Source organism: Homarus americanus, unplaced genomic scaffold (assembly GCF_018991925.1).
Source record: "Homarus americanus isolate GMGI-L3 unplaced genomic scaffold, GMGI_Hamer_2.0 scaffold32550, whole genome shotgun sequence".
In the NCBI taxonomy this organism is placed as follows: domain Eukaryota; kingdom Metazoa; phylum Arthropoda; class Malacostraca; order Decapoda; family Nephropidae; genus Homarus; species Homarus americanus.
Genome location: NW_024734754.1, coordinates 154,493 through 180,724, shown reverse-complemented (window position 1 = coordinate 180,724; position 26,232 = coordinate 154,493). Strand labels below are relative to the sequence as shown.

At 42.6% G+C, this 26,232-nt stretch overlaps 1 protein-coding gene across 1 annotated transcript in view; it reads right to left on the bottom strand.

The window, feature by feature from the left end:
- LOC121870483 (Down syndrome cell adhesion molecule-like protein Dscam2) overlaps positions 1–26,232 on the bottom strand; it is a 66,380-nt gene that overhangs the window by 25,981 nt on the left and 14,167 nt on the right. The window contains 6 exon segments of the mRNA XM_042372317.1: positions 10,480–10,555; positions 10,946–11,086; positions 16,050–16,262; positions 17,273–17,395; positions 24,041–24,340; positions 24,342–24,656. Of these exon segments, the coding sequence (XP_042228251.1) occupies positions 10,480–10,555; positions 10,946–11,086; positions 16,050–16,262; positions 17,273–17,395; positions 24,041–24,340; positions 24,342–24,656 (1,168 nt within the window).

Below are 26,232 nucleotides of genomic sequence, written 5' to 3'. Positions count from 1 at the left end.
CTCCTATTCTCCCAGGATTTGTGAGTGTATCACCCCTCATATTGCAGTTCCCTCCACCTTCCCGTTGTGTCCCTCCCCCTGTTCCCTTCCTGTTCTTCCCCCTTGTTGTGTTCCTCCCCTCCCTTGTCCCTCCTCTTGCTGTTTCCCTCCCCCTTGTTGTGTTTCTTCCCCTTGTTATGTTCCCCCCTCTTGGCGTGTTCCCCCACTCCTATCAATCCTCTGCCCACTACCCCTACATACTTCCCCTGCCATCCACCCCCCTTACCACCGCTTCCCCAGCCAACACTACTCCCTTACCTTTCCCCCCTACCGCCTCCCGCCAACTACCCACCACACTTTTCCCCTGCTGCCACCCACCCCTTACCACTTCCGCCAACACTACCCTTACCAACACTACCCCTTACCAACACTTTTCCCCTGCCATCCACCCCCCTTACCTGCTTCCCCTGCCAACACTACCCCTTGCCACCTTTCCCACCACCGCCTCCCCTGCCAACACTACCCCTTCAACACTTTTTCCAAACCTACCCCCCCCTCAACACCTACTCTGCAGGCACGTCTCAAGTCGACTCTCTGACGTGAGGTTTTCTTGCCAGTCAATCCTGAGAGCGTTTCTTCTGCCAGCTTTGTCCTATCCTGTCAGCTTTGTCCTCTCCTGCCAGTTTGTCCTCTCCTGTCAGCTTTGTCCTCTTCTGCCATCTTTGTTCCTCTCCTGCCAGCTTTGTCCGCTACTGCCAGCTTTGTCCGCTCCTGTCAGCTTTGTCCTCTCTGCCAGCTTTGTCCTCTTCTGTCAGCTTTGTCCACTCCTGCCAGCTTTGTCTTCTCCCCGTCAGCTTCGTTCCCTCCTATCAGCTTTGTCCTCTTCTGCCAGCTTTGTCCTCTGTCAGCTCTTTGTCCTCTCCTGCCAACCTTGTCCTCAGATGAACACTTTCATATCAGTAACTCGCCTGCCAACAGCCACACATCCTCTCTCTAGCTTTTCTGCCAACACTTTCTCCCAACATCACCACACTTTCATGACTGCATCCTTAGCAACATGCATGCCAACACTCCTGCCAACTCTTGTGAACAGTCATTTAACTCTTGACAACACTCCTCCCAGTATTCTGCCAACACCTGTTAATACCTCTTACAACATACAGCCAACAGTCTTGACAAAATACTGCTAAAACAACCTGCCAACGTTCTCCCGATACTCCAGACAACACCATGCCATCACTTGTACCGAGCCCATTCTCCCTGCCAGCACTACCACTAGGTTTTTAAGAGTCTTGTCATGTACCTTCATCTATCTCTGTTCCATCTTTGTGTATTTTATATGCATGACCCAGTTTTATGTCCCGTGTGGTATATTGAGACAGAATGTTTGTGTTGTCTGTCCGTTTATCCGTCCATCCGTCTGTCTGTCTGTCTTTACGTATGCCCGTCCTTCCGTCTGTATGTTCTTGGTACCCAGCAACAACCATTGGACTCGAAGCTACTGTAAATCTGCCTGACCTTTTCATGTCCCCTCACTAAGGTCATAGGTCATCTCAAGTGTGTGTGTGTGTGTGTGTGTGTGTGTGTGTGTGTGTGTGTGTGTGGACAATGTATAAGAGAAAGTCTATTTTTTTTTACACATTTTACGTTTATTCGTTTTTGTCTATAATTTTCACAGTTTCACTATTGATATATTTTCAACCACCACTCCTTCACTGCTGCATCATGCCTTTTATTTAACTTTCCCATTATTACACTTTACTTCCATCTCCCTCTTTCCACATTACTCAATTCTCTCTATTTTCCTATCTTCTCTCCATGTACTCCACTTTCCTCCATGTATATTCCACTTTCCTCCAATTTACTCCTACTTTCCTCCTCCACTTTATATTACCCCGATGTTCCGCTCTTCAATAAATTACTTTCTTTCGTCAAATTTCTCTTTTTAATCGTCTTCTTCTTTATGACCCTCTTTTATCTTTCTCTTTATGGCCCCTCCTTTCATTCACTCTCCTTCCTTCTCCCAGTTTACTGTCCTGCGTAATATATTTCCTACAGTTTATTTCCTCCTCTCCTGTGTTCCCTCCTTTTATATACTGGTCTCTCCTTTATATACTGTTCCCTCTTTTATATACTGTTCCTCCTTTTATATACTGTTCCCTCCTTTTATATCTGTTCCCTCCATTTATATACTGTTCCCCTCCATTTATATACTGTCTCCTTTTTATATACTGTTCCCTCCATTTATATACTGTTCCTCCTTTTTATATACTGTTCTCCTTTATACTGTTCTCCTTTTTATATACTGTCTCCTTTTATATACTGCTCCTCCTTTTATATACTGTTCCTCCTTTATATACTGTTCACCTCCATTTATATACTGTCCCTCCATTTATATACTGTTCCTCCTTTTTATACTGTTCCTCCATATATATACTGTTCTCCTTTATATACTGTTCCCTCCTTTTATATACTGCTCTCCTTTTATATACTGTCCTCCATATATATACTGTTCCTCTTTTATATACTGTCCCTCCTTTTTATATACTGTCTTCCTTTTATATATACTGTTCCTCCTTTTATATACTGTTTCCCTTTTATATACTGTCTCCTTTTATATACTGTCTCCTTTTTATATACTGTCTCTCCTTTTATACTGTTCTCCTTTTATATACTGTTCCTTTTATATACTGTTCCTCCTTTTATATACTGCTCTCCTCTTTTTATATACTGTTCCCTCCTTTTATATACTGTTCTCCTTTTTATATACTGTTCTCCTTTTATATACTGTTCCCTCCTTTTATATACTGTTCCCTCCTTTTATATACTGTTCCCTCCTTTTATATACTGTTCCTTCCATTTTTACTCCACTAACAAAACGGTGGGATGGTACAGAGGGCTTCGTCCGTCTGTCTGTCTGTCTGTCTGTCTGTCTGTCTGTCTGTCTGTCTGTCTGTCTGTCTGTCTGTCTGTGACGCTTCTCTCGTGAGTCATTGTCTTCAACTTTGATCAGATTTCAGAACCAATTTTGACTCCAAAGAAATATAACCCTTAAACGTTCACTCCAGTCCCATTTAATTTCAGTGTTATTGTTAGCAGTTTCCATAAAATTGATAAATACTTGAACAAAAAAAAAGTTTAAAAAAAGTCTGCCCAAACTATTTCCAAAACTGCCGCCTGGATTTGTGTCGTCACTAGAGGGAGTGATTAACAGTTTACATTGAAGTTTCACCCTTAATAACATGTGTAGTTAGGAGGTCCATTTAATCCACCTGTGAATGGGTGTCTAACTTTATATGATGGGGAGTTGGTGGTAGAGTGTAATGCCCGGCCACACTGTGTATCTGAGTTACGGTGGGTATGGTAGTCAGTGTTTGGGCAGCCACACTAACCAAAACAAAGGCACGTCAGGAGTATAGGATCCACTTTCACTTCACTTTCCTCCACTCTTCTCCACTCCTCACTCCACTTTTCTCCACTCCCACCGACTTCTCTCAACTTCTCCCTCCATTCCTTACTCCATTCCTTCTTCCATATGTTTCCCTCAATCCACTTCTCCTCCACGCCTTCCTTCACTTTCTTCCACTCCTCCTTCTACTCTCCTCCACACCACACTCCACTCCTTCCTCCATATTTTTCCCTCACTCCACTCTCCTTCACTCCTCCCTGTAATCATTTCCCTCACTCCACTATCCTCCACTTCTACACTGGTGCCTCCACTTATTTCCAATCTCTCTCTCGGGATTTTTACCTTTCTCCCCCTTTCCATTCGTCTCCTCTTTTCTACGTGTTTATTTGCAGCTTCTGTCTCCATTCCTCCCCTCCCCTTCCTTCCCCTCCTCTCCCCTTCCTTCCCCTTCCTGCCATTAACTACCTTTCCGTTGATTCTCTCTCCCACTTTTAACTTTCCTAAGTTTTCCAATACTTCCTTCCTCCCTCCTTCCCGCCAATTCCATGGTTTCTCCCATCAGTTATTATTTGTCCTCTTTCTCCTACCTATACTTCCCTTCTCATCCTTCTCCCTTCTCCCCTGTCCCTCCTACCATCCTTCCTTCTCTCTTCATTTCCTACGCTTCCAAATTCTGTCCTGCGCCCCTCAGTTCCTCCTTCCGTAATTCTCTTTGTCCATTTCTTACGTCTCCTTCCCCCCCCTGCCTATCAATCCTCATGCCTCCATTTACACACTCTTCCCTCTTCCCTTCTTCTTTTCCTCCTTCCTTCTTCCATTTACACATTCTGTTTCCTTATTTCTGCAGACTCTCCCTTCCTTTACTGCCCGGAGTATGTCGAATTCCTCCAGGAGAGAATGTGGAGAGATGGCACTGTACCACACACACACACACTCACCACACGCACACACACACACGCACACCACACACACACACACACACCACCAGCACACACACACACACACACACACACACACCCACCACACGCACACACACACACACACACACACACACACACACACACACACACACACACACACATTAAGGATTTAAGGACAGGGAGGGATGGTAGAGAGAGCTGGACCAAGTTGGTGTTTGTCTAGGTTTCGACTCCTGGCTTTTAGGTCTCCACTTGACTGTGTAATGTTCAGGACTCACTGTTCCCTGTCTCTCTGGTTGGTGCTCAGGACACACTATTCCCACCTGTGTGATTGGTGGCTAGGACACGCTGTTCCTCCTCTCTGAGTAGTGTTCATGACACACCATTCCTTATTACATTGTTTTAAAAGATCTTTCATGGCCCGGATCATATATTCAGAAACAGTGACGTAAACCCTCGCCAAATACTTTACTCTCTGTATGGTGTCTTATGATCCGCTCACCGTGATGTGAGTCAGCGCTGGTAATTTCACCGTCTCATTTTGCAATTCGTTGCTATTTTATACCAATACTATGTTGGTGAACGCTTATGGCTCTAGGAGTCTAGGATAAAACATCTTCCCCTCCCTCAACAATGGTGCCACTCTAGACAACACTTGGGCCGCGGCTGCTCTAGGACTTCTCCAGGAGGCATTATTAATTAACTGTCAGTGTGACGGTGGGAGAAATAATGAAGACTCGAGGAGCAAGTTGTAGCAAGTTACGAGTTAGTTAGTTAGCGCCGCTTGAAGACTTCCGCACAAACTACTTTAAAGTCGGGACGACAAGTGAAGCGGCAACGTCGCCCGACACCAGTGTTACCAACTGCACGGTGGGCCTGATTGGCCGGGAAATAAGAGCGAAAATGAACAACAATGTCGGCAGATGGAGTTTCAGTTATCTAGATTACTCTCCTGTCCTTTTCAGGATATTGCTGTACCAGCTGTACCCGACGAGAATATTGTTCACGGGGTTGCTTTGTGTTGGAATGTTAGTATGCCTGAGTTTTGTTTTTTCTTCTCACCATCGTCTGTTGAGGAAGTTCCCATAAGTAATGAATCAAGAGTTGAACTAAACAACGGGTAAGACAGTTGCTGAGTGCTCTATCACACCACCAGCATTATCACTACTCCAGGCACTGTTCCTTCCTGGGTACCTGGGCATGGTAACTGGTGGCGATAATGAAAAACACGCAGCGTATGTTAATGACTTCACTATCCCTATGTTCAACTGCACAGTGAAGATTGATACGTTGAGCTAAACCTGTGTAGTTGTCTGTGAAGACACGTTAGTTAGTACCGGTGGTGGGGGGTAATGTTATTTAAACGGGTGGACGGGCCCTTCCCCAGCAGCCACCTCCACAGAGAGTTTTACGGAATAAGAACTACGCCGTCAGCAGCAATGTCTATCTAAAACATTTTTATGATAATGGCACGAGGCCGCAGGAGACGATATTGAAATTCTTTTGTTCCCGGTATAATAATTACATGAACGTGAGATGTATTTTTATACAATACTTCATATATTTTACGGAAGAGGTTATACTATATATATATATATATATATATATATATATATATATATATATATATATATATATATATATATATATATATATATATATATAATATATATATATATATATATATATATATAATATATAATATATATATATATATATATATATATATATATATATATATATATATATATATATATATATATATATATATAACCAACCTGTCAGACAGCTGGGCATGTTGAATTTGGTTTTTAAAAAATGTTTTGGAATCTAGCTTGGTGAATAATTGAATTCTGGATATATTTCAGTGTCTCTGTTTAAGACCACAACTATTATTTAGTGTTGCCAAAAGCTACATGCGTTTCCTTATAGTTATCTTACTGTATAACGTAAGAATAGCGAATACTGCAATTACTGCTACCTGGACCATCGTATTTTTCTCTACGGTAACTACAGTAGACTCCCCTGTTAATTTAATTAATATTTAGCATCACAAGGAACACCACCAGAGGGACTGTTATTCTATATGTAATTTGCGAGTAATACCCGTGGAGCCGTTTTACAGGTTCACTAACATACGAGGCATTTCAATTAAAGCGAATAAAAACCGAAGCTCCTCGTTGAATTAATATCATAATAAGGCTGTCGGTCACCAGGAGGGGGTTGTTGGTAGTGTTATGGGGGTTGGCTGGTAGGTTATGGGGTTGTTGGTAGTGGGGGTTGTTGGTAGTGGGGTTATGGGGGTTGTTGGGAAGGGGTTATGGGGGGGTTGTTGGTAGTGGGTTATGGGGTTGTTGGTAGGGGTTATGGGGGTTATGTTGGGGTGGTGGGGGTTGTTGGTAGTGGGGTTATGGGGGTTGTTGGTAAAGGGGGGGGTGAGGTGGGGTTATGGGGGTTGTTGGTAGTGGGGTTATGGGGGTTGTTGGTAGTGGGGTTATGGGGGTTGTTGAAGGGTTATAGAGTTGTTGGTAGTGGGGTTATGGGGGTTGTTGGGAAGTTATGGGGGTTGTTGGTAGTGGGGTTATGGGGGTTGTTGGTAGTGGGTTATGGGGGTTGTTGGTAGTGGGGTTATGGGGTTGTTGGGGGTTATGGGGGTTGTTGGTAGTGGGGTTATGGGGGTTGTTGGTAGTGGGGTTATGGGGGTTGTTGGTAGTGGGGTTATGGGGGGTTGTTGGGAAGGGTTATGGGGGTTGTTGGTAGTGGGTTATGGGGGTTGTTGGTAGTGGGGTTGATGGGGGTTGTTGGTAGTGGGTTATGGGGGTTGTTGGTAGGTTATGGGGTTGTTGGAAGGGGTTATGGGGGTTGTTGGGAAGTTAAATGGGGTTGTTGGGGATGTGGGGTTATGGGGGTTGTTGGTAGTGGGTTATGGGGTTGTTGGTAGTGGGGTTATGGGGGTTGTTGGTAGTGGGTTATGGGGTTGTTGGGAAGGGGGTTATGGGGGTTGTTGGTATGGGGTTATGGGGGGTTGTGGGAAGGGGTTATGGGGGTTGTGGTAGGGGGTTATGGGGGTTGTTGGTAGGGTTATGGGGGTTGTGATAGTTATGGGGGAAGGGGATGGGTTGTAGGGGGTTGTTGGAAGGGGTTATGGGGGTTGTTGGTAGTGGGGTTATGGGGTTGTTGGTAGTGGGGTTGTTGGTAGTGGGTTATGGGGGTTGTTGGGAAGGTTATGGGGGTTGTTGGTAGGGTTATGGGGTGTGGTAGTGGGGTTATGGGGGTTGTTGGTAGCGGGGTTATGGGGGTTGTTGTAGTGGGGTTGTTGGTAGTGGGGTTATGGGGGTTGTTGGTAGTGGGGTTATGGGGTTGTTGGTAGTGGGTTATGGGAGGTTGTTGGTAGTGGGGTTGTTGGTAGTGGGGTTATGGGGGGTTGTTGGTAGTGGGGTTATGGGGGTTGTTGGTAGTGGGGTTATGGGGGGTTGTTAGCCTCTACGGTGTGGGCGGAGAGTGGGTCATGTCCGTTGGTTTGTCTGTTTATCTCGTATCATTTGATTGGGATTGGTATAGGAGAGCACACACACACACACACACACACACACACACACACACACAAAAGGCGAAACATTTTTAGGGGTAAAAGAGGAAATATTCTTTGAACGGTCTTTCCCCACCCCTTGATGACGCCTCCACGTGTTCGAAGATGCAGAAAGTGTTTTTCAATATTTACCGACAGGAAATTGGCGGGTGCTGTTGGGTGGGTGGCGGGTAGGGATGGGAGGGCGAGGTAGGGGTGGGTGGTGGTAGGGGAGCGGTGTTGGGGGGCGGCGAGGTAGGGAGGGTAGGAGTCAGTGGAAAGGAAATAGTTGTTGCAGTAAGGTGGGAGAGGATGTGGGAAAAGGGAAAGAGAGAGGGGAGAGGGGAAGCTGCTGCAGAATGGTAGGCAGGGGATGGGTGGGTAGTGATGTTTGCTGGGGATGTTGCTTTGGATGAATCTTGTCTGTTTTGGGGGATGAGTTGATGTTTGTTAGGATGTTGTGTAATGATTGTAATATTTCCTTAGATGTTTAGTCAATGGCTCTGATGTTTATGCTGGAATGAACTCGACGTTTGAGTAAGGGTGTAGACGATGTTTATTGCAGATGTTGCCGGACGAATTTCACAAACACTGATTTTTTTTTTTTGAGAAATAAGAAGGGTTTTTATTCCAGATATATTGTAAAGAGATAACTGCAAGAAATAAGCTATTGGAGATCTCTCAAGAATTACGATACTGTGTGTGTGTGTGTGTGTGTGTGTGTGTGTGTGTTTTCGTTGTCTTTCACCTGGGTTTTGTTGTGTGTAGTGAGATTATGTGTGATCGGTTTTGTTTTGTTTTGGAATTTTTGCTCAAATAATACCTTGGCTTACTAGTAATGCCTCATTCCTCTCACACACTCTCTCTGTCTGTCTTTCCACATACACCACTTATATTAGCATGTCGGTTAACCATATACTGAGAAATGAGTAACCAGAGTGACCAAACATGTTAGCGTGAGTGACAGACCAGGGCAGGTAGGAGTGGTACCTGGTCGTATAATCACCAATACTGCCTTCATACGTCACTTCACTTCACCCCCAACCCCCACCCCGTAAGACCTTCATTCATGTAAAATAATAGCAGCTTAATTAAATGTTTTTGAAAAGGTTTGAAATATATTTATTATGCGCCGAAAAAATGCTGAGTTTATTTTTGTGGTATTTTTTTTTTATGTATTTTGTATGCAGTTTGTTCATCATTATGTTGGTTAGCTTTTTGACGCGAGGTGTGTGTGTGTGTGTGTGGGTGTGTGTGTGTGGTGTGTGTGTGTGTGTGTGTGTGTGTGTGTGTGTGTGTGTGTGTTTGTTGTATTGTGTCAGTTAGCAGTAGTTGTTGTAGTCCTTAGTCGTAGATGACGGTTGTTTAGATGGTAGAGTAGAGGGTAGAGTAGAGGGTAGAGTAGAGGGTAGAGTAGAGGGGTAGAGGTATTGAAGTAGATGTGGTGATGATGGTGATAGTGATAGATACGATGGTAATATGAGATGCTGATGGTGACTGGAGAAATAAGTTAACAATAGTGGTGGTGATGGTGGTGATGGTGGTGAAATAGTATATAATTCTACTATTATTACTAGTGATGATTCTACCACCATCATCATCATCACCACCATCACTGTTATCCTCTAATTCCATCACCATTACCCATTTCCACACACACACACACACACACACACACACACACACACACACACACACCAACCCAAATCCTTCAATAATGTCTACAAACTCTTGCACCATTTTCATCAATATTATTTTCCCTACTATTTTTTTTTATGGTGTGAGGGAGAGAAAGGAGTCAGGCCAACCAGGTAACGAGAGCTTTCACATACTAACGAGAAAAAAAAAAGGATTTATCTTTGAGCTTGCTTTTTCGTGGAGTTCTCATGGCGAATAGAAAATACGTTGTGTGTTTTTGGTTCGCTACTAAAACAGCTATTCCCGTGCTGCCTTGTTTAATTGAGCGAGTTGTAATTGCAATTTGTGAATTATTGCCCTGTTGTGATTTTATGTACAGTTTAGAGGGGGGGTGGGGTGGAGTGGGGGAGAATGGGGTGGGAGAGGGAGTTTGGGAGGAGAGAGTAGGGTAGGGTTGGGGGTGGGGTGGAGGGAGAGGAGGGATGTTTGTGATGGTAGAAGAGGGTGAGGGAGGGGAAAGAGTAGGGGAGAGAGGAAAAGTGTGTGGTGAGAGAGAATGTGAGATGAGAGGTGAGGGGTAGAAGAGAGGGGTGTTAGTGTGTGGGTGGGGGGGGAGAGAGATTATGGGTGTAGGGAGAAAATAGAGTGTGTGTGTATAGGATGCGTGAGAGAAAAGGAGTGGGGGGGGATGATGGAGTGTGTGGGATGATGGGTTAGGTTGTAAGGAAGTGGGGAAGAGAGTAGAGTGGGAAGGCAGTGACGGTGGTATGGTGGGGAAGAGGTGTAGTTGGGTGTTATGGAGTTTGTATAGTGTGGAGGGAGTAGTTGGTGGGAAGAAGATGCATAATGAGTGTCAGTAATGTCAGCAGGTGTTGTGGCACTGTCTGTTAATTAGCCGCTGACTTGATGTGAACCTTAGGAAGAATTAGAGTGAGACTGACTGACTGAAAGACTGGCTGACTAACTGAACAACTGACTGACTGAATCTGCCATACTGACTGATTGACTTTACAACTTCATATCGTTTGAAATCCTTGGAATCTTTGTATGATTTAAATAAATTTTTATATAGAGAAGCTCATACTTTAGTCTATTGCATGATTGTATATGTTGTTAGTTCTGAAATACATTATAATCCTTTTAATTTCAGTAAACCTTTAATTTAAATCCCTTTAATACGATGTCACCCTCTTGTGTACAGTGACCTAGTGTATAGGATAATGTCTTAACCCCTTGGGGACGATGACACAACTCCTTCAGTATTAAGCCTTATATTGCTCTCGGGAGGTTAAGTTATCTTACTCTGGGGGTTAAGTTATCTTACTCTGGGGGTTAAGCCATCGTACCTGGGGGATTAAGCCATCATAGTGTGGGCGTCCTTACAACAGCACCACGTACGTATCTGTAGTCCTCACAACATCCATCACGTACCTGTAGTCGTTCGTGTCGAGGGTCTTGCCGTCCTTGGCCACGGTGAGGGAAATGGGAGAGTCGCCCCTGGCCTCACACTTAGCTTGACGCTCTCCCCACGACGCACCTCCACCGACCCGTCCCCAGACACGATAGGCGGCGCTGAGGACACACCAGGGCTTCGTCAGATAGGTCTCCAGGACACATTAATTTAAAAAGGATTTGGATGACAGGGAGAGAGAGAGAGAGAGAGAGAGAGAGAGAGAGAGAGTGATCAAGAGGCTGGACGCAATTGATTGGATAAATTTATTGAAAGGTTGGACCAAATTACACTAGATTTCGATGTTGATTAAGATTGGTTTGGAACTAAATTAATCAAAAGATGATAAAAAAGAGATAACAAGATATTTCATGTTCATCAGGGCAGCTAATTGGACAATACTGATCAATTTAATTACGAAGCTGATCAAGAAAGGCTGATTAAAATTAACGAGACCAATGTGGGGGGGTGGAGTTGATCAGAGCATTTAGTTTGAAAGTTTAATGCCACCAAAAAATAAACAAAATATTCAAGAAACTAATAATATTCTAAATGGGGAATAAATCTGATATATAAATGTTAGTTAGGTGATATAGAGAAAAAATTTAATATATGACATTAATTATTTCTTCTTAATCGAATGCGGGCGTAATGATGTTCTACTGGAGGTAATTAGAACAGTGTAATAGTCAAGGTAATGAAGGTAAATGAATGATTTATCTGCTGTAATTAGAATGTATGATAATTACTGAATAGATTAGGAATGATGAATAGTTTTAATAATAATAATAATAATAATAATAATAATAATAATAATAATAATAATTAAACTGCAATGTACAAATTTACCCATACCTCCGAGTATTAAAATAACATTACTTAGCATCTAACATAATTATTAAAAGTATAAATATGGGCCAAAAAATTAATTACCTATTTAAAGTATTTACCTTACGATAGTGTTGACTAGAAAGTATTTACCATTTAGGGAATATGTTCTCAAGAAAGTATTTAATTACCATAGGCCTATGCATATAGTAGGCCTATACAGAGTAAACATAATCCAGAAGGTAGACGCTATTTAGTGTTTGTATATGATTCATTTAACATTTAGATTATAGAAAGAGGAGTCTAAAAAATATATCAGAAAAAGGTTTGATCCAAGGAAAAAATATTGACCAGTTCCTTAGATTCATTCATCAACAGCAACAGCAACACAACAACAGCAACACAACAGCAACAGCAACACAAAAGTCACCGTATTATTGTCAACAGGGGAAACACTTACACCTCCTCCTCCTAACACAGTTCAGGGGCGGAGTCTAAAATCAAAATTAAAAAAAATAAAAATTTTTATACACTTTCCTCCTTGACGTTAACTCCACCAAGCGTCCCACTTCGAAGGCCATTAATACCAATTACACTAATGCTTGAATACTTAGCCTCACAAATTCTGAGGGAAAACGCCTTAAGTTCTCCCTCTCTTTCTCTCTTTTATCTTTCTCTCTCTCTCTCTCTCTCTCTCTCTCTCTCTCTCTCTCTCTCTCTCTCTCTCTTTCTTTCTTTCTTTCTTTCTCTCTCTCTTTCTCTCTCTTCTCTCTCTCTCTCTCTCTCTCTCTCTCTCTCTCTCCCTCTCTCACCCACCCTCACCCATCTACACCTCTTTCACCCCTCCTACTTTACCTCATCCACCCTTTTCACCCCTCCCTCCTTCCCTTCCTCTCCGTCAATCCCTCAATCACTCTCACTGGCTCCTCCATCTCATCATCTCATCAACCCATCAATTTGTGGCTTGTCAACTCTCTTTTATTCTCTGTTCTCCCCCTCTCTTTGTCTCTCCCTAAGGCGGTTTTGAGAGACTTTCTTGACAAGTGATGGAGGAAGAGACAAACTTATGCCCTGTAAGTCTTTGGGCCAACTTACCTCCCCCAAGTTGGGAGAACTCTGACGACTTAACCCCTGCTGGGAGGCTAGCCCCCCCCTCTCCCTCCCTCTCCCTCTCCTGCCCCTCCCTCCCTCCTCCTGCCCCTCCTCCCTCTCTGCCTCCCCTCCTCCCTCTCCTGCCCCCTCACCTCCCTCCTGCCTTCTCCTCCTCCCTTTCTCTCCTTTTCCTTCCTCCCTCTCCTCCTTAAATTTTTCTTCTTTCCTCTCCTCCTTCTTCCTTCCTTCTCCTCCATTCCTTTCTCCGTCTCGTCTTCCCTCCCTCCTCACTCCTTCACCTCACGCACTTCACTACCTCTCTCTCCCTTCCCTCCCTCCTCCTCCTCCCTCCCTTCCTCCTCCCTCCCTCACGCACTCTCACTCAATCTCTCTTCTCTCCCTCTCCTTCCTTCCTTCCTTCCTTCCTTCCTTCCTTCCTTCCTTCCTTCCTTCCTCCCAGTCCATGTAGTATTCATATGTTTCCTCAACAAAACACAAACAAAACAGAGGCATCAATTCACAATCCTCTCTTGATGCCTGCAGTGAGGACGAGGTGAGGGGAGGTGAAGGGAGGTAAGGGAGGGAGGAAAGGGGAGGTAAGGGAGAGAGGAAAGGGGAGGTGGAGGTAAGAGAGGGGAGGTGAGATAAGGGAGGAAAAGGGAGGTGAAGGTAAGAGAAAGGAGGGGAGGTAAGGGTAGGAAAGGGGAGATGAAGTGAAGAAAGGGAGGTGAGGGGGTAAGAGAGTAAAGGGAGATGAAAGGTGGAGAGGGGAGGAAATGTAAGAAAGTAGGTAAGGGAGATGAAGGGAAGAAGGGAGAGATCAGGGCATGGTAGGAAAGGAGAGGAGGATAGGAGGGGAGAGGACAGGGGAGGAGAGGGGAAAGGAGCGATGGGGAGGATTTCTAGTAAAGTATGATTGTGCAGAATCTCTCTTAGATTGGTTCACATTCAAAGGATCGGTAGTTTGCTCTCTCTCTCTCTCTCTCTCTCTCTCTCTCTCTCTCTCTCTCTCTATTATTCTGAAGTCTGGTTATGTTCTCTCTATTTCTCTCTCTATTATTCTGAAGTCTGGTTATACTCTCTCTCTCTCTCTCTCTCTCTCTCTATTATTCTGAAGTCTGGTTATATTCTCTCTCTCTCTCTCTCTCTCTCTCTCTACTATTTTTTTTTACATATTTTTTATCAATTAAGAAAAATAATGAAAATTGAGTTCAAATCCCGAGAGAGAAATATCCAATAGTGGACTGCCATATCTACTACTCTGTTTAGTATTTACAATTCCTAGGTCAACTAATGTATTTATATTGTGTTAACCTTTGACCTCTGACCCTTGATAGTCTAGTGAATGAGTTAAAGAATGAGGGTTTGTTATATTTAAATGTAAGAATAAAGATAGATAGATAGGGGTAGAGAGAGACATACATACATACATACATACATACATACATACATACATACATACATACATACATACATACATACACACATACATACACACATACATACATACATACACACATACATACACACACATACATACATACATACATACATACATACATACATACACACATACATACATACACACATACATACATACATACACACATACATACATACATACACACGTACATACATACATACATACATACATACACACATACATACATACATACATACATACATACATACATACCTACACTGATAACGGATTATTTTCAGTAAGGTTTTATCAACACGTGTGTCTGTGTGATGATAAGGGTGATAGCATCAACATGAGGCCCAGATATTAATGTCACATGATATTTAATTGAGGGAAAAATACCATTAATTTTATACCTTGGATCAGAGGCGTTAGTGGAGAAAAAAAAAATATATATAAATTAAAAGTAGTTATAGATTTCTGAAAGTAGTTATAGATTTCTGAAAGTAGTTATAGATTTTTGGAAGTAGTTATGGATCTCTGAAAGTAGTTATAGATTTCTGAAAGTAGTTATGGATCTCTGAAAGTAGTTATAGATTTCTGAAAGTAGTTATAGATCTCTGGAAGTAGTTATAGATCTCTGGAAGTAGTTATAGATTTCTGAAAGTAGTTATAGATTTCTGAAGGTAGTTATAGATTTCTGAAAGTAGTTATAGATCTTTGAAAGTAGTTATGGATCTCTGAAAGTAGTTATAGATTTCTGAAAGTAGTTATAGATTTCTGAAAGTAGTTATGGATCTCTGAAAGTAGTTATAGATTTCTGAAAGTAGTTATAGATCTCTGGAAGTAGTTATAGATCTCTGAAAGTAGTTATAGATCTCTGAAAGTGGTTATAGATTTCTGAAAGTAGTTATAGATTTCTGAAAGTAGTTATAGATCTCTGGAAGTAGTTATAGATCTCTGAAAGTAGTTATAGATCTCTGAAAGTGGTTATAGATTTCTGAAAGTAGTTATAGATCTCTGAAAGTAGTTATAGATCTCTGAAAGTAGTTATAGATTTCTGAAAGTAGTTATAGATCTCTGGAAGTAGTTATAGATCTCTGAAAGTAGTTATAGATCTCTGAAAGTAGTTATAGATCTCTGAAAGTAGTTATAGATCTCTGAATATATTAATAAACGTCTCATAAATTATACCGATTTAGTTATATATTGAAAGATCACTAAAAATAATTAAATAGTAAAAAAAAATACGAAGGAATATAATTTTTTTTAATGAGTTTATATGAGGAAAAAAAACATTTGAAGTTATTTAAATGTTGTGACTCAGCAGTAACATGTTCACTACCTATTTATTACCAGGTGTTGTAGGCTTAGGGAGGTTGAGTTACATGAGTGGTGTGTCCGGGAAAGTTGTGGGTGTTAGTTATCAAAGGGAGAAAGTTAACGCTTAGTTGTCTATACGAGTTGTGAGTATAAGGGAATGCTGGTTAACGATTGTCCTCCATATTCTTACTTGCCGTGTACCTGTCTTTACTAGTACCACTTACCGTGTACTGTACCTACCTACCTTCACCTAGTACTACTTGCTATACACCTGCCTTCACCTGGTACCATTTATCATCCACCTGCCCTCACCTGGTACCACTTATCATCCACCTGCCCTCACCTGGTACCACTTATCATCCACCTGCCCTCACCTGGTACCACTTATCATCCACCTGCCCTCACCTGGTACCACTTACCTTGCACCTGGAGATTGATGATGGCAGAGAGGCCGGCACCCACACCATTGTTTGCCTCACATAGGTAACTTCCCTCTGCTTCCTCCGTCGCCGCCCCCACCATCAGGGTTCCGTTGCTCCACGTTCTACTGATGGGTACGCCAACTCCCAATCCCATGCCCACGCCCATGCCAACGTTCATGCCCACTCCACTGTACACCCTCTTGCCAGGACCTGTAAATTGAATCTCATGAAATGTCGCGAAGATTAAACTTGAAGTGGGTAGGGTAGTGTAGGGTAGTGTAGGGTTGGGTTAGGTTAGGGTAGGTTAGGGTAGGTTAGGCACTAAGAATATTAAAGAAAAAACACGAATACAAAACACTGCACATGACAAGGAGCAAACAAATACAAACAAAAACAAACAATACACAACAATTTCTGTAAACAAGAAGTCATAAATACTCTTACCTTTTTAAAAACACAATTGGCGTAGATAAAACTCGATACTGTATTGAGCATTAAGAAATTATCCTTTTATAACACAGGTTAGCGCGTGACAGGTGTATGAAAGTGAGGTAATTAGTATGTAATTGGAACACTTGTCTCAGTCTGCGAGTGTCCTGGAGGAGAAGTTTTTGACCCGCCTCGCTGCCAGGCTTTTAAAAATCGCACGTCATTATTGGTAAGAGGAGGGAGTTTAAAATCCCTTCTAAATTTTACTTGTTGAAAGAATTAATTAGAACGCCGCTGAATATCATTTGGGAAGTTTGTGAAGTGTGTGTGTGTGTGTGTGTGTGTGTGTGTGTTATGAAGCTACTACTTACACCACATGACTGTTTTAGTTTTCCTTCTATATACACACAAATAACACGCCACTTCCTTGTATATCTCCAGTTAAAGATATATATATATATATATATATATATATATATATATATATATATATATATATATCGTGTGTATTTTTTACATATACATACTGTACAGTACGTACAAGTTCAAGAGTATACAAGAGTATAAGCTTGCTCACAAAGGCAAGAGTGACAACCCAGCGTGTATTATCTCCAACTTACCATCACTACCCTGTCATGTATATTCAGAGAACTACCTGAAGGAGACCTCTCTCGACTGACAAAGACCCCTAACAAACAACCCACCTGACTAACACAACATAGGCTTAAGATCCTACAGACAAAGATCCATTGGACTGTGACAAACAAGACCCCCACCTGACGAAGACCTACCTGGGCGGGTCTTTCTCCAGGTGACGGTGGGCTCCGGGAAGCCCGTAGCGTGACAGGTGAGGATGGCATCCTTCCCTCGGATGACGCTCACGTCATGGGGCTCAACCACCCAGCGGGGCGGCACTGTGGCAGGGAGGGACATCGAGGATTAGTTAGTTAAGCGTCCTTCACCAGCAGGAGGAAGAGGCCACAACACACAGGTCTTCGTTGATTAGTGAGAGAAGACTTTTTTTTTCACTGTAATTAAATGGAAGGTGAGTGACTTGCATTGTCTGGTTTTGAAAGGATGGTGGAATTGCGTTGTCTGGTCTGAAATGAAGGTGAACTTACACTATCAGTAATGGAAATGTGTTGGTGCTAAGCTGTAGAGTGACGCAAGCAGGGGTGGGCCATGTAGTGACGGGTGGGCCATGTAGTGACGGGTGGGCCATGTAGTGACGGGTGGGACCATGTGACGGGTGGGCCACGGTGCATGTAGTGACGGGTGGGCCATGTAGTGACGGTGGGCCATGTATTGACGGGGTGGTTCATGTATTGATGTATTGACGGGGTGGGTCATGTAGTGACGGGAGTGGGCCATGTAGTGAAGGGGGTGGGCCATGTATTGACGGGGGTGGTTCATGTAGTGACGCGAGTGGGCCATGTAGTGACGCGGGTGGGCCATGTAGTGACGTGGGTGGGCTATATAGTGACGGGGATAGGCCATGTAGTAACAGTGAGCCATGCAGTGACGGGAAGGGCCATGTACTGACAGAGTGGGCCATGACTAGAAGGAGAAGAGGTTTGATAACTACTAAGACAGATGGAGGGAATCATACCTAGATGGAGCGACTATTAATTAGTAATAATTTAATGGGAAGATGATTAAATGCAAACTGAAATTAACTGCGATTAGGTGGTGTGAGTAACGAAGCGATTGGTTTGATTATGATTGATTGGTTGACTGAATGATTATTAGTTGATAAAAGTGGTGATTAGTTAAATGTTCTAGGAGAGAGATGACTGATTGGATGGGATTGGAAACTAATGAAGGGGTATTAGGATTTGGTTCAAGGGTCACCTAGAGAGATGTTCTTGATAAATCCTTGACCATAACACCTTGAGTACGATGATATAACCCCTTGAGAGTACAATGACTTAACCCTCCCCCCCCCTCCGAGTACAGTGAATAGGTGTAACTTAACCTCTCGAGTAAGATGACTTAACCCCTCAAGTACTCAAGGGGTAGACATCGTACTCAAAGCATTGGCATCGCACTCAAAGGGTCGATATTGTACTCAAAGGGTCGACATCGTACTCAAAGGGCTTGAATACTAACCATCCTCAACACCATCCATAAATTCAACTCTGATGGAAAGTCTAAAAAAAATTGGATCTTTACCCAGAAATAAGGAAATTAATGGTGGGAGGGTTTGTCGAGCATTGATCCATTGGTGATAGAGCAGCTCCCTTTAATTAACAACTAAATGGGGGTAAACAAGGGTGTATGGAGGACTCTTTACCCCTTTCCAACCCACCCCACCCCACTTTACCCCTTCCCAACCCACCCCACCCCACTTTACCCCTTCCCAACTCACCCACCCCACTTTACCCCCTTCCCAACCCACCCCCCCCCACTTACTCCCTTCCCAACCCACCTACTGCTTTTCTCTCCTCCTTCCCCTTCCTTCTTCCTCCCTCCATCCCACCCTTCCTCCATTCCACCTCCCATGACGCAGTTTTCAGTGTAAGTTAAAGGAAGGGTGATAGAAATGATCAGATGTACAGGCGAGGATAGAGGGTCTCTCTCTCTCTCTCTCTCTCTTTTGTGTTCAGTGAGGGATATTATTAAGTAAACATACGACCCTTACCTGTTGGAGAGTTGTATCAGGATAGAGAGGGAGACGAGAACAGGGAAGGATGGATGGATGGAACAGAGAAGCCAACAAGAGTGGATGGATGGTTGGATGGATGGATGGATGGATGGATGGATGGATGGTTGGATGGATGGATGGATGGATGGATGGATGGATGGATGGATGGTTGGATGGATGGATGGATGGATGGATGGATGGATGGATGGTTGGATGGATGGATGGATGGATGGATGGATGGAACAGAGAAGCCAACAAGAGTGGATGGATGGTTGGATGGATGGAAGATTGACGGATGAAATTGAGAAGAGGTTAGTGAGGAGGTTTTAAGATAGTAATTGATGAATGATAGATAGAAGAGACAAATGGTGGATGGTGATAGAGAGATAGATAGATAGATAGATAGATAGATAGATAGATAGATAGATAGACAGATAGATAGACAGATAGATAGATAGATCATAGCTAAATGTAACACCAATAAGGAACACAAGAGACAGCTATATAAACACAAGGATTTATATATAAAACAAAGCTAATATAAACAGCCAATCAGATAATTAAAATAAATCCTAATTAAAAAAATGTGCAGAGTGATAATTAGGTGTTTGTATATAAAGGAATAATGACTTAAGGTTCTCAAAGTTAAAGACGGTAATTTGTGTTTCTCTTAAGTAGGTATTTGGAGAATGTCTCTTATGTGGTAAGGGGAGAAGAGCTAAAATTATCTCTCACAAATGTACGAATCTTTGAGAATCTTAAGCCGAGGAAAATGCAAAGATTTTATATATAAATTATTAGTTATTTAAGTGAACGTGATTTTTTTTTAAGTTGTGTAAAACTAACTGTGTAAAATATTTTCTTGGGGTGGAAAGAAAAAATGTATATATATATATATTTTTATCGTTATTATATTTCAAGAGGAAAAAAGTGATGCCAAGTTTTTTCTTCTATATTATTTGTGGTGTTGTGGGTAAAGACGAAGACTTTGGGCTTTTTTTATTGTGTGTGAATAAAGCCGATTTTCATGTATTTTTTCGTGTGATTAAAGATGTGCTTTTTCGTTTTTTTTTTTCTATGTTAAGTCGAATAGTTTTTGTTTTCAATTAAATATTATTTGTTGATAAAACCGAATACCCTTTTTGTTCAGTTATTTTTTTTTATTGTGTATAAAGAAGATAACTTATTCTATATTATTTTATACATTATTTAACCCGAAACTCAATTATCATTTTTTTATTATAAAACATTATTTTTATTCACATGTAATTTTCTAATTATTTTATTATTATTATTTTTTTTTTCGTTTTGTCTTTTGCTTTAGTGAACAAAATAAAACTAATTATGATAGAGTACTAAGTTGTCCTCTGGGCGGGGTTCTGACCAGTGGGGAATTGTCCGATAGATATTGTCTGATTGAATTTGGTCCGCGTAGTTATTTGCTCTTACATCTTCTTCCACCTCCACCTCCCATCCTTCGCCCTTAAGCTTCCCTCATCCCTTCCTTCAACTATTCCTTCTTCCTCTTGTCCTTTCCTTCTCCCTCCCCCCCCCACCTCCCTTTCCCCCCTCTCTCTCCCCCCACCTCCCTCCACCTTGGCTTGCTCCCATCGTTTCACCACCAAACCAATTGTCCTAACATGTCAGCCTCTCCTCACACTGTTCCTTCTTCTTGTATCTCACAGACAAACAGACAGACAGATCTCTTCCTAATCCTTTATCCTATAATCCTAAACCATCCATCCTGACATCCCATCACCCAAGCCTCTCCTTCAGTATAATCCTAACCCATCTCTCTTTGCCCTCACATTACACGAATCTCTCCCATATCCTATTCCATCCTTCTCAGGCATCCCATCATATAGAGATCTTCCCCTTCATCCTAAAAATCCTACCCAGTTCCCAATCTTTTTCTGTAAATCCTTTTCCCTTTCCACTGTGTCGCTTTCTCAGATTCTTAACGGGTCGTAAGTTAATTTAGTCACCCTTATGTGTTAAACCACCATCCCTGAGTGGGCTAATTAAACCACGGATGATGGTTTAATAATTACTTGAGGATGATGGTTAAACACTTTTAGATAATGGTTTAATTCCTCGCCGAAGTTATAAACTATCATCTGTGCGTAATTAAACCATTATCTAAAAGGTGTTAAACCATCATACGTGAGTAGTTAATCTATCATCCGTGAGTTATTAAACCACCAGCTGTGAGTTATTAAACCATCATCCTTGAGTAATTATTAAACCATCATCTCCCCCAAGGCAATTACTCTATCCTTATGTTTCAAATGTAGTTTTAAACGATGGCAAAAAATAAAATACCTTATTTTTTCCCCTGTGACCGCCTATCAGTGCTCATTAGACATTTTTCTCTCGTGCTAATGGCGGTAGAAATAAAAACTCTTATTTTTATCCTACGGCTTTCTATAGGTACTCATTAAGCCGGGTTTTTTTCCTGTATTATAGATGGGGAAAAAAGCGAGTTTTTTTCCTTAACAGCTTATGTGATGTTCATATCTGTTTTGTGTTTTATCCGAACTCGTTTTGTGTTTTATCCGAACTCGTTTTGTGTTTTATCCGAACTCGTTTTGTGTTTAATATATCATAAAATAATGAAGAAAAAAAAAACCGTGATATACTTTTTCATTTGATATTTAATTCGTTCGTTTATTTTTGTTAAAGAAAAAAATACTAATGATAATTTTTTTTCCCATATGGCTTCGTATCTGTACTCATTTAGCGTTTTAATTGGTGCATCAAAAGACAATAACCTCCTTTAATTTTTCCTCTATGATGTCCTGTTTGTATTAATTATCACCTATAAATTTTTGTATTAAAGATTGCCGCGAGAAAAGTAAGATATTTTTTTGAGTCAAACTTTGTCATTAATTGCTCTCTCTCCTACAGTGCAGGTCCAATTAGCGGTGAGTCTCATTTTGTTCCAACTCGGCACAATCTCACGGCTATCTCTATTTTCCCAATTTTTATCGTTTCTCTTTGTTTGTTTTCTTTTATCGAGTTTATTTCGTTCACCTTCTTTATCGTCTTATTTTTCTACGTCTGGCATTTGCTTTGAGGTCAGTTGGAATGTTGTTGATATTATAGGATAGTTGGATCTACTGTTTTTGTCATTATTATCATTTTCATTGTCTTCGTTATTTTATCATTATCTCTCATTATCATCACTGTAATCATATTCATTTTCATTATCATCATCATCATTGTCTTTGTTATTATTATTCATCTTCATTGTAATACTATTTTTTTACTGTTATTATTATCATCATCATCATCATCGTCATTATTAATTGTCATCTCAATTATAATCTTCTGTGTCAATGTCATCATCATTATCGCCTCTACCACTATCACTACCACCACTATCATCACTACCACCACCATCACCAATATTATCATCACTATCACCACCACCACCACCACCACCACTATCACTACCACACACTATCACCACCACGCACTATCACCACCACACACTATCACCACCTTACACTATCACCACCACCACTACCACCACCACCACCACCACCACCACCACTGTCGCCGATAATTTCTTGTCGCCAGAAACGGGTCAGCCATTTTTCCCAGATCTTATTAGGTCGTCAGCATTTCATTAACCTGATCCACTCTGGGAACTTTTCAGTAATTAAGTGAGCAGTTTGTTTCTATTAAGTTTTAATGTGAAGACTTTATCACGCTATTGATCTTGGTGACCTGGCGGTGACCTCTCGCTGGCAACACTACCCCTGAACAATTGCCACCTCGTTCCAGCCACTCCTGTTTGGGGTGGGTGTTTTACTCTTAGTTTCCCTGTGGTGTTTTCCTGCCTAGGGTGGGAATGTCTTACCTATTACACCACAGGTCGCCATACACACATCACTATCACCACCATATCACACACACACACACACACACACACACACACACACACACAAATACTCCAAGTGCTGCTGTTGGAAATAAATGTTTTAAATGTTGTTTATTTGTATTGAAAACTCACAGCACGAGATCTGGTTGATAACACGGCCGTATACACATAATATATTATATACTAAAGGGCGAGTCTTCATAATATAAATTGTTATGAATGTTTTACAGAAGAAGAATGTAGGAGTGTAGGAACAACACTATATAATGACCGGGTTTTGTCTCCTACAACAACTAAATTATGTTTAATAAGGCAAAATAACCGTGAGTGAGCATTGTTTAGACACACACACTACATAATTATGTGATGATAAAAATATAGGTCGAGCAAACGGCTGTTAAAATATAATGTGCGGCTGAAAAAGATTAATGAAGTGCTGGGTTATTAGAGCGTGCGGGAGAGGTGGGTAGGTCCAGGCAGTGCCACGAGACACACCACACCTGGTCAACACCTTGCTGAGTGTCCGCTGATTACTGAAACGGTGATCAGTGACATCAACCATCATTTTTTTAAGCTTTGCAGCTGACTCACGTACAGCTGTGTGGTGTGCAACTGTCGCTACAGGAGGAGATATTATTAATTATAGGAGAGAGGTGTTGAGGCGGTGAGGGACAACCTCCCGGGAGACACACTGGTGGCCAGCCGCAACTGGCCAGGGGACGTGCAACAGGTGCGTGTTGTGAGTCTCCCAGGTAAGTGGTCCTGATACCCCCACCACCTCCCTGCTCCCAAGGGCGTAAACCACTCAGTGTGTTGACCAGGTGTTGTGCGTCAGGTGGGTGCCTGTGAGGGGTGTGGTGAGGAAGTGCCAGAGTGAAGTGCTTAAACGGTGCCTCGCTAGTGCGCGGCTCTGGGATCCTGTAATTAGAGAATAAACGTGTTAGTGAATGGTGCTGGGGTGCGCGTGCGGTGCTGTGCGGTGCGGTGCGGTAATGTTGCGGTGCATCATCAGGCCGCAGGTTACGTTACCGCGCACGAGGAGCTGAGCCGTGTAGCGGACCTCACGCGCCTCGTTGCGCGCCACACACGTGTAGTTGCCAGCATGGTGAGGCCGCACGTGTGTCAGCACAAGGCTGGAGGAGAAAGTGTCGTGTTGGCTGATCTGGAGGTCGACGGAGGGGCTGAGGACGTGGCCATCCCGCAGCCACATCAGCGTCATGGGTGGGTCCCCCATCTGCACGTCGCACGTCACCGTCGTTCTCATGCCCGACACCAGCGACCCAAAGTCAAAGGGCTTGATGGAGGGCGGCACTGCAAGAGAAGGTGGTATTAGTGGGGCAGGAGTGGGCATGGTAGTTACCGTGGACACGCAGCGTGGCCGAGTGGGAGACGATGGCTGCTGGGGAGCTGGCTTGGCACGTGTAGTTCCCTGCGTGTTGGGAACGCAGTCTCTCTATCACCAGCGCCAAGACGAACTGTCCCAAAGGCGTAACGGTGACCCCGGGGGTGGAGGTGGCCTGAACGCCGTCATGTAGCCAGGTGAGGGTGACGGGCGGGTCCCCCTTTACAGCTACACACTGCACCGCCACCCGTGACCCCGCCCACAGCGACTCCGGCAGGGTAAAGGGCTCCACCTGAGGCGGCTCTGTAACAAACTTCTGGTTTACTGACATATATACACCATCCTACTGGCCTCGTCGTCTAGCTGATACTGAGAGGGCCGACCTTCTTACCCTGACCAGTGCTCTCAACCTTACCCTGCTGCTGTCCTCATCCATTATACACACATAGAAAACTGCTCTTCTCTCCACCTCACAATTATCCTGAGTCTCACCTATAAGAACACTGGAGGACCCACTCGGTTGGCTAGATACAGGAACCTTTCATCTTCACCCAGTTGAAGGACCACAACACAGGGCCACAACACAACACGCTAACCTAACCTAACCTAACCTAACCTAACCTAACCTAACCTAACCTAACCTAACCTAAACCCTCGAGGTAACATTAGGGTGTTTAATCATTAGGTGAAATAAGCTAGGGCTAATCTTCAGGTGATTACTTGACACTGTCGAAAATTAATATTACGAACAAAGACATAATCAATCCGAACAAAGACACAACATAACCGGGTATACCTTAACTTTTCTTCAGGAAATAACTAGTCCGGATAAAAAAAAATATGCCAATCCGGACAAATACACGACACTTCCGGTTACTTGTGGAAATTCCGGCCACAATGGGTTTGTTTAATTCGTGGCTGTTACAACGGGACCATAAATCAAAGGCTGTGTCCCCACGATAATTAATCTTCACCGGGTATAATTACCATATGATCATTATTCATTGGCAGTCGTTCAGGTGATTAGCATGCATAACCAAGTGTTAATTGATGCTAAAAAATTGGAAATGGATTTAATTAAGGAAATTAACGCCGTGTTAGCAAAATGTTATTTATGATGGTGAATTGAATGAAATGGGACGTTGAAATGGGTGGTCCTTACTGCTCCCTATTTTTATCAAACAGTTAACTATTAAATATGAAATTGATGCTGAGAAAAATTGGGACACATGAACTGCGAGTCTTGGAGTTTAGACCCAACCCAACCCAACCCAACCCATCCCAACCCATCCCAACCCATCCCAACCCAACCCATCCCATCCCATCCCAACCCAACCCAACCCATCCCATCCCATCCCATCCCAACCCAACCCAATCCAACCCAACCCAACCCAACCCAACCCAACCCAACCCAACCCAACCCAACCCAACCCAATCAACCAACCCAACAACCCAACCCAACCCAACCCAACCCAACCCAACCCATGTAATGAATAACTTGTAAGTGCATGTGTAATAAACCTTCAGGTACACAGTCCAGGTGTATGCGGTTATTGTTAGTGTAAAACTCACCTGGGTGACGTCAGCCCGCGTGTCGTATTAATTGCAATTTCCGCTCTTCAGGTTGACAGTTTTCGTTAATTTTGATAATGTTGATTGACTCGTGGAAGAACTTAGTGGTTTGTGAGTGCCTTTTTTCTCCATGTGTTTTGTGAGTGTGTTTCTTTCTCTGTGTTGTGAGTGTGTTCTCTTTCTCTAAGTGTGTTGTGAGTGTGTCCCTTTCTCTATGTGTGCTGTGTGTCTCTGAGTGTGTTGTGAGTGTGTTCTTTTCTCTAAGTGTGTTGTGAGTGTCTCTTACTCCGAGTGTGTTGTGAATTTG